At 44.3% G+C, this 9,240-nt stretch overlaps 1 protein-coding gene across 6 annotated transcripts in view; it reads left to right on the top strand.

The window, feature by feature from the left end:
- The first annotated feature begins 1,450 nt into the window (after nt 1-1,450).
- Nucleotides 1,451-9,240, top strand: part of LOC115205439 (Rho guanine nucleotide exchange factor (GEF) 37) — a 31,695-nt gene continuing 23,905 nt past the window's right edge. For 5 of the 6 annotated variants that reach the window (XR_003880606.1, XR_003880605.1, XM_029771418.1 and 2 more), the window contains exons 1-12: nt 1,451-1,530; nt 2,018-2,089; nt 2,948-3,028; nt 3,622-3,959; nt 4,450-4,579; nt 5,214-5,361; nt 5,543-5,742; nt 5,894-6,024; nt 6,734-6,838; nt 7,286-7,399; nt 7,583-7,900; nt 8,144-8,272. Coding sequence is in view for 4 of the 6 variants with exons in the window: in XM_029771418.1 (XP_029627278.1) it covers nt 3,633-3,959; nt 4,450-4,579; nt 5,214-5,361; nt 5,543-5,742; nt 5,894-6,024; nt 6,734-6,838; nt 7,286-7,399; nt 7,583-7,900; nt 8,144-8,272 (1,602 nt within the window). In the remaining 2 variants the exon portion in view is untranslated. The remainder of the gene's footprint in view (nt 1,531-2,017; nt 2,090-2,947; nt 3,029-3,621; nt 3,960-4,449; nt 4,580-5,213; nt 5,362-5,542; nt 5,743-5,893; nt 6,025-6,733; nt 6,839-7,285; nt 7,400-7,582; nt 7,901-8,143; nt 8,273-9,240) is intronic. The other variant, XM_029771419.1, reaches the window with a different exon arrangement.

Genomic DNA, 9,240 nt, shown 5'->3' with positions numbered 1-9,240 from the left:
ATAGGGTCATGAACATTGAAATGAACAAGGGAGAGTTTAAACGTAGGCTAAGTCTGCCATACGCTTTTTCCCATACTTTACAATAACTCTTTTGCAGTGGTCTTAGGCAGTCTCCGATTAGGCTATTCACTCCATCGTTACACTGCTGTGATCGCCATTCAGCATCATAGCACCTTGCACCTTTGGAAAGCACCCCTCTGTCTCAGAAGATGCCCTTCTGGAGGCATGCAGCCAATACGTGTGTTCAACCTTTTGGCAGCTATCTGGCTCCATAGTGTATGGCCATGTTTGTGATGATCAAAACCTTAAAGGGTAAGGGATCAGTCAGTTGGAAGTCACCTGCACCTTTGGCTGTGATATCGAACACACCCAATGGCTCCTGATGTTTTACCACGCGATGCCGCTTCCTAGTATACAGGTCGTAGGTTAGTAAAGGGGCTCCACCCTTAGGGTTCTGATCATTTTGTAATCTTGTTTTTTAGGCCAATTACATTTTTTTGTCAGGAAAAAAAGTACCACTAGATGTCCCCATAGTACAGGCTACTGCCATCAACTTACTGAAATTGGGGCACATATAGGTTAGGTCATATTACAACTTCATTTACCAGGCGTAATCAATACAATGGAAAAGTTAGTGACCCGACATCTCAAGAAAAAAATAAACACTGAGGTGATGTCAGCCTGGACTGGACAACCTGTTCGTAGAAAAGGGACGTGATTGAGGGTTCAAAGACATTCAACAAGAAGATAATTATGATGTGAAGAGAGGAGGATGTTTACTAGTCTAAAATATATTTTTATCCCCCAGTCATTAGGACCCACCCATCAGCCATGCAGTTTCCTGCTATCCCTGGAATCCAAGTGTCCACCCCTGTGGACCAAGAGGGGACCGAGAGACTGGGACCGAGAGACTGGGACCGAGAGACTGGGACCGAGAGACCGGGACCCGAGAGACCGGGACCAAGAGGGGACCGAGAGACCGGGACCGAGAGACTGTTGTACAATCTTTTGTCAGCAGTAGACTACTTACTATAATTAAATACTCCAATTAAAAATAGTTATCGTCACAGATATATATAATGTAATTAATCCAGTTCTGCAGCATTCCTTGGCCCAATGGCAATGTTGTAAACTCAGACATGCCTGAATGTTTCACATTCCTACGGAATCAACCAGATAAAATGTAGTTTCCTCAATACTTGTGTGTTCCTTTTTAGCCCCCAAAATACTTATGTCAGTTAGTTGAATTGTTCCTCTGTAAATATCTGACAAATTCCATTACCCTAATGATAACCATTTACTGTAAACTTCATATGATGTTATTGTCTTGTGCTGAGACATCCACACACACACACAAAAAACAATAGGCTACAATGCATTGCACTGACATGACGTCAGCCTTGCCTGGCGAACCTGTTCTGATAAAAGAGACATGTGATTGAGGGTTCGAAGACACACAACATGACTTCAAGATGCGCGTGTGTTAGCGACAGTGCAGCCTCCATAGACTAACAGCTACAATTTCTAAAGGTATGTGATCTCTATTAAATATTATATGTCATCCCCTTGGATAAGAGTTCTCTGTGTGCTCATTGACCTTGTAGTTGGAGCACCACATCTTATGCGAGGAGAGGTAGCTGTTGCTTTAAAGCCAAAGGTCTGTTTCTCATTCTGTTATCTATATTTCATGTGACTAAGTAAGTATCTGACTAGGCTATATCTTGTTGCACTGTGTTGTAATATAACATCATACCATGTTTCCGATCTATCACTGATCTATATACACTTTTGTAAAAGGAAATGGGAATTTATTAGAGCCAATCTACTGCTGTAATCCTTCTACAGTCTAGTACTGTACTACGTCTAGTACAATCTGTAGAGGTAGTAGGCCTAATGTAGTACTATAATCTGCTACTGTACATTGAACTGGGCCATGACCTGCAGTAAGAAAGGAAGATAATTATGATGTGAAGAGAGGAGGATGTTTACTAGTCTGAAAGATATTTTTATCCCCCAGTCATTAGGACCCACCCATCAGCCATGCAGTTTCCTGCTATCCCTGGAATCCAAGTGTCCACCCCTGTGTATGGTAAGAGTAAGTCATTTATGTTGCATGGTGTAAAGTCCTTTGTGAACAGTAGCCAATTTTGTGAAATTAAATACCCAAATGGAACATGAGTTATCGTCATGAATTTATTTAAAACTACAAGTCATCATAACGATGACTCTGCAGGTAATTCATCCAGTTCTGCAGCATTCCTTGGCCCAATTCTAATGTTAACAACTCAGACATCCCTGAATGTTTCACATTCCTACGGAATAAACCAGTTAAAATGTAGTTTCCTCAATACTTGTGTGTTCCTTGTTGCCTCTGAAATATTTGTGTGTGTTAGTTGAATTGTTCCTCTGTAAATATCTGAGAAAATGTCATTACACTCATGATAAATATTTACTGTAAACTCCAAATGATTGTATTGTCTTGTGCTGAGACATCCACACAAAGGACGTATGTCTAAATTCTTACAGACGGAAAATCATTACTATTACTTGGGCGGCAATTGCCATTGAATTCCTTTGGAGCTTTTGTTTCCTGTGAGAAAACATCAGTCGGTGTGATGCTGTGTCTCCACTTGGCGGGCCAGCCTGTCTTCTTAAATGGGGGCCAGCCAATGAGCTTTTGCCTGAGCAGGCGTCACTTCCTTTTTACAGGCTGCTGCATTCAATCAGCTGATTTAGCACAGAGAGGCTGTGTGCTGTGTCTTCTCTGGCCTCCACACTGCTATAGCCTATCACCTCCTCCCTGCCTCCACACTTTCCCCCTAACAAACAGCCCAGCTGACCCTCCCATCCCCCCACAAGCCTCCACTCACACACCCATGCCACATGAAGCCCAGCTCTTAGTGAGTGAGTGGAAAAAGTTACACCAGTCTTTCTGTGTGTTGGCTAGGCAATCGACTGCAGCAGCAGCAGCAGCACACGCCACTGTCCCACAAGCTGAGCTGCGTCTGATCCCAGTCCTCTACTCAAGGTATTGATGCACTTTAATGGCTGTTTTCTGCTGTCACTCACTGAGAAACTTCTATTTTCAGCCTGCGGTGAGGTTGTTGCTCAGTGCGACTATTCTTTTTAATCGGATGTTTAAACTACAAATCCAGAGACCTGGGTTGTTATGGTTCTGTCTTTGTTTTAATTTACATGTTAATTATGACTCATTAGATACAGATACAACTTTGTTTTGGTAACTTTTGTTTAGTTGTAAATCACAGCCAAGCCACACTTAAAAGTACAATTAATGTTGAAGTCACTGCCGGTGACATGTTTTTACTCACTATTCCTTTGACACAATCAGTCAAACACAGGGGCTGCCTTTTAAACAGCTAAACAGTATTACATTGATTGAAATCTGCTAACAAGTGAAATTGCTACAGCGGCAACAGCTTTTTAAGAGCAGGACCATCTCGTTTGAACACATCGTATTCCAGCTCAGAGGACAGGCAACAATGCAAAGTTGTCTCCTATAAGCCATTCAGCCCCACTATAATAACACTGCCACGGGCTGCTACTGCTGGGTGGGATATAGACCTCAGGCTCACATGGAGCTAACGTCCTTTTCTCCGACAGACAGCCCCAGCATGGAGAGACCCTTGAGTGCAGAATCAGCTCCCCCAGCTCCCAGAAACCATACTCCTTCTCCAAGTCCCAGAGCTGAGGCCCAAGAGTTGAGAATGGAGGAGAAAGAGAGAACAGCGGACACAGAGGGGGACCCTACATATCTGTCTCTGTTATCAGAGGTGTCCGTGCTTGTGGAGGAGCCAGCAGAGGATGCATCAGAGAAGGCTGAGAGAGAGGCTCAGAGGCAGCTCCTGGCCACAGAGGAGCTGGTCTACACAGAGAGGAACTACCTGAGACTCCTCCAGGTCTGCACCTGCACCATCAGGAGCAACCTGCAGAAACTCCAGGTACTTTGCTGCATAGGGCTAAGAGGGTTTCCTGAACATGTAACCTGACCAGTGAAAACTCTGGGCCCTACTGGGTCTACAGTCAAATTACCGCTCTCTAAGGTATGGTTGAAACACCATGCTTAATTTCCTTCCACGTCTTGGAAAGTTTTTCAATTACCATATAATCGAACGTCTTCGATTACAAGGCCATGCTTAAAACGTGAGTCTCGTAAAAACAGGATGGTATCCCATTTTATGGGGTGGAAGACAGACCAGTCTATGCATCAGCCAGCTGTAATGATGAAGGGGATAATGTAATTATATGTTGGAGAGAGGATGGAGGAAGGAGGATAGAGAGATGGAGGGGATAACGTAATTGTATATGGGAGAAAGGATGGAGAGGAGAGGATAATGTAATTGTATATGGGAGAGAGGATGGAGAGGAGGAGGGGATACTGTAGTGGTGGGTGAGCAGTAAAGTCAGTCTGTACCTTCTCCCCTACCACAGCCACAGCTGACTAACTTGGACAGCATGTTCCTGTACATAGAGGAGGTGATCGACGTGTCAGGGCGCCTCCTTAACCTCCTGGACCAGAAGCAGTTGACACCCCATGATCCTCTCTTTCTGGAGACTCTATGTAAGTAGTAAGAATATTGCATTGCTGTATCAGTACAGTTTCCTTGGCTGGACTACACCTAGTGATTCTCACTCCCGGGTAGTTACTAATATATTTGCACCAGCACTACCACACCTACTAATCCTATGGGGCTATCATGAACAGGCTCATGTCCACCCCCTCTGTTGATACCAGCTGCTTGTCATGATGTGTTCTACATGGCTGTGTGTATTAAAGTCCTATTAAGCACATTTTCCACCATGGTGTTAGACAACACTTACACATACAGTCCCCCTTGCAGTCAAGCTGCTTGGATGGGTCAGCTAGATAGCGAAAAACAAAAAGTCTCTCTCTGTGGCGACCTTGTTAGCCTCGGTTATATTTCAATGTGGAGCAAACAACAGTGCCAAGTTCCTTTTTTCCATGATTTACTTGACCTTGCTCAGCACCTGGACTGCTAGGTGTTCAAACGTTGATATTTTCTGCAGAGATCAAACTTGCAAGAATGACTACACAACACCAACATAATGAAATGCCTTTATATATTCATTTGTATCACCTTAGAAACATTCCATGGGATGGATAAAGGACAACATGGGAGGTAAACATGTACATTAATATCCCTTCATGAATACTTGATTAATCTCCCCTTCAGGTGATGCCTTCCTCAGTCTATCAACAGACATGGAGTCGGCATACAAGGAGTACCTGGCCAACTACAACACCGTCACAGCGTTAGAGAACAGCTACAAGCAGAAAGATGCCCTGTGGACAGAGATAGTGAAAGTCATCAAGTCCTCAGCGTATGTTCATATCTTCCTCTGCATTCCTGTTCCTACCATTCTTTGTCTCTAAAGTCCCACTACTGAAATCCACTACTGAAACTGGCCTTGATATCACACCCCATCTCTATTGTGTTATGAACCTCCATGTTTTCTCACTATAAGTCCAGGAAGTATGACAAAGTGAGACTGTTGTGTACAGGCCAGATGTGAATGCCACCTCTCTGAGCTTCTTCCTGGTGATGCCAGTCCAGAGGATCGCCCGCTACCCTCTTCTCCTCCAGACCGTCATGAAACACACAGAGCCTGGGCACCCAGCCTATTCTCTTCTGGAGCAGACTGCCCGCACCGCCATAGCCCTCAACTGCAGGATCAATGAGTACAAACGCTTCAGGGAAGTAGGTGAGAACATGAGCTAGCTATCACCATCTAGTAGTTATTCCCTGTGATTGGTTGTACTATTCAGACAGGGATGAGGAATTGATAGATTGTGGCCCTTGCCTTCACTTATACCTGAACAACCATATTAGAATTTGTTGTCTTGTCATCACAGCTGACAAATACAAGAAGACGGAAACCCTGACGATAAGGGATAAGATGAATCGTCTGAACAGCCACAGCATCGCAAAGAAGACGGCCAGACTGAGTCAGTTCATCAAACATGAGACGGGGATTGCACCAAAGGTAAGGTACTGTCTGTGCCGGTCCTTGTTAAGATCACTCAGCCATAAAGTGAAGCTACACTTTCTACAAGTAAGGGAAACCGTGGTGAGAGAACAAATGATATGACTGGTGTTTACCTGCTGTATTCAAACCTTGATGTCGTTGAGGAGCATTTGTTACATACAGTATGTAGAGAGTCATTGAACACAATGACTCATGCGATGCTGGAGGATTATCACATGGTTATGAGTATTCCTTTGCGGACATTTTTAGACATATTATTCATCAAGTCACAAACTGAAGTTCTGGGTCTCTTTTTAGCTATGGATGGTAGAACTACCAGAACGTTCTTCTTTTAATATATGTTAAGATTTATAGAGTTTACTGTTAAAGGGGTACTTTGGCAATGAGGCCCTTGATCTACTTCCTCAGAGTCAGATGCACATGTAGATACTATTTATGTCTCAGTGTCCAGTATTAAGGAAGTTAGAGGTAGTTTCTAGAGCCAATGCTAACTAGCATGCTAGCAGATACCAATAGACTTTGAGTCATTGCGCTAACGCTAGTTAACATTGGTTCCCAAAACTACCTCAAACTTCCTTCCTACTGGACACAGAGATATAAAAATGGTATCCATGAGTTCATCTGACTCTGTGGAAGTAAATTAAAAAAACTAATTTACTAAAATCCCAAAGTGTTCCTTTAATAACTTCCCTCTGTTCAATTCCAGCTGGTAGATGAGGAGTTTGATGCCTTGGAGGGATTTTTCTATCTCCTTGAAAATGGTATCACCGTGCTACATGAAAATGTGGCGACATATCTAGACCATCTACAGGTGAGCTTTTGTTGACCCTAGCCCTTTGTCATGGAGACCAAAGTAAGATCACCATGACAACACTGGAATCACTTTGTTTATGTGTGGCTTTCCATTCAACGTATAATTAGTTCACAATCCCTTAGCATTCACTTCTGGCTTGGCATCCTCTTCCACTAAAGAATGGCCACAGCTCTGATCTGAATGACTTTTCTTCTTCAGCGGTGAGCAGTTGACAATTTAGAGGCAATGCAACTGTAAGAAAATCAGTTTAAAGTATTCAGCCTGCTACTCACTGCCCCACCTAATATGTGAATGCAGTCCCTCCCTACTGCCAACAACCACAGCCACCACTGCCGCTCATAAACCATGCATTACTGACCACTGCCGCACAGACTTGTGTTTACGTTTCCCCCCATGTCTAATTCTAGATCATGTTGTAACTTTCCTTCCATCGTTATATTCCAGAGGTTTCTTAGCTGTCGACCGGAGGAGTTTGATCTTGACATGGATGGTGAGGAGCCTGCTATATACTACAAAGAAATCATAACAGCACTGAGACAATGGATACTTCCTACATGTGTAAGTTAAGCTACAGTACCATGTTGTATGTTACAAAAATAGGCATCAGAAAAGACTTATGGATGTTTCACTTTCCTTCTGGTCAGCCCTGTCCTTCAGGCTTCAGATTACACTGTCTGGACCTCACACTTCTATCTCCCCTCCCCCACTCATCCCTCTATCCCCATCCCCCTCTCTCTCCAGGAGAAGAGGATGAGGACTTTGGTCCACAAGCCCCTCTGTGCCCTGAGAGAGCTCCTGGCGGGGCCTCGTAACCTGATCAGTAAGCGTCTGGACAAGCTGCTGGACTACGAGCTGATCGAAGAGAAGCCCAGTCTGAGCTACGATGAGCAGGCGGTGGCTAACACCTATAAGACCATCAACACCCTGCTCCTCAACGAGCTTCCCCAGTTCAACAGCCTGGCCCTCACCCTGCTCTGGGGCATGCTGGGGGCTTTCAGCTGCCTGCACAAGGACCTGGCTGCAGACATGGAGCAGCTCTTCCAGGGCTTCACCCAACAGGTACACAATAATACAGTACTGGAGTAGAGGGGATGACTAGCATGTTTCTTGTGGGGGTACAGACAAATGCCTATTTTCTCTATGATCCTAAAGGTTTCGTTAGTTAAGTAGCAGTTTGCTCATGTATTTGTTACTACTTTTAGAATCAGATTTTAGTGGGAGCTATACCAAAAGCAGAGATGTTGCTGAAGTTAAAGTTGACTATTTGTCTCATCTTATTTTGTTTAACATGTCTCTTTGCAGCTCCCTCACGGTTCCCTGGAGCCGAATGCATTCTGGGAGTGGGCGGAGTGTTCGGTGCTGGAGGGTGCGAGGAGGCTGGAGAGCCTGTGTTGGAATGTGAAGGATCAACTCAATGCTCCCATTGTCCAGGTCAGTCTCAACAGAAGCTCCACTATAATCTGTTTGGTGGCGATGGGACTTGTTGTCGGCTAACATTGCCAGGGACAGTGTGTGTACACATCCACAGCCCCACAGGACTTGTCAAATAGCAGCAGGATGATTCATACTACACCTACTGTATTCACTGTCAATGTTTTGATGCCGCATTATGTGTTTGGAATAACCTGAATTGGATTATGATTGCTATTTCTACTAGCCTTGGGGTTGTGGTGTTAACTGTTGAGGGTTCTGAGGAAGGTGAGTCACCTGAAGGGACAATACTGTAACTAAACACAAGCCCATCTGTCAAAACCAACACACTAGAACACATCATGTCACAACTCACAACATTAACCTGTATTTCCTGTAATAAACCCCTCATCAAAAATGGCATACTGGAAATTCCATTACATTTTTCCCCCAGTCGGAAACAGAAACCACCATTTTGCTTGGTCATAATACAGCAATAACTTTACTCTGGCTAGCTCATGGCTCCTATCATCACCACACCACTGCTCATTACTTTAACTGATGAGAATGTGAAGCTGCCGAGTGGGGAGGGAGGAGGAGGGGAGAGAGAAATGGTGTAGTTTAATCTTCCAGACTAATCTAGACATCTCACGGCCCATGTTATAAGCTGTACGTTGTCTGTCTGCGGTGTTAAGGAGCAGCTCTCCTGGCTGTAGGCCTCACAGAACCACAGCAACCTATTCCCTATATAGTTCACCAGCCCTGCTCAAAAGTAGTGCACTATATAGAGAATAGGGTGCGATTTGGGACATAGCCAGAGAAGGTAGCTAGCTATATGATAGTAATGAGACAGGAATACATGACAGCACTAGGGAGAATGGGCTGCTCGTCTGTGGCTAGAGATGACTCCTACTTACAGGTACCAGTTCTACAGTACTAGAAAGAAACAGGATCGCTTCATTAGCTACTCTTAGATGACATAGTGAAGC

Source organism: Salmo trutta, chromosome 13 (assembly GCF_901001165.1).
Source record: "Salmo trutta chromosome 13, fSalTru1.1, whole genome shotgun sequence".
In the NCBI taxonomy this organism is placed as follows: domain Eukaryota; kingdom Metazoa; phylum Chordata; class Actinopteri; order Salmoniformes; family Salmonidae; genus Salmo; species Salmo trutta.
Note: the sequence above shows the minus strand (reverse complement) of the source record. Positions and strands in the feature narration are given on the sequence as shown.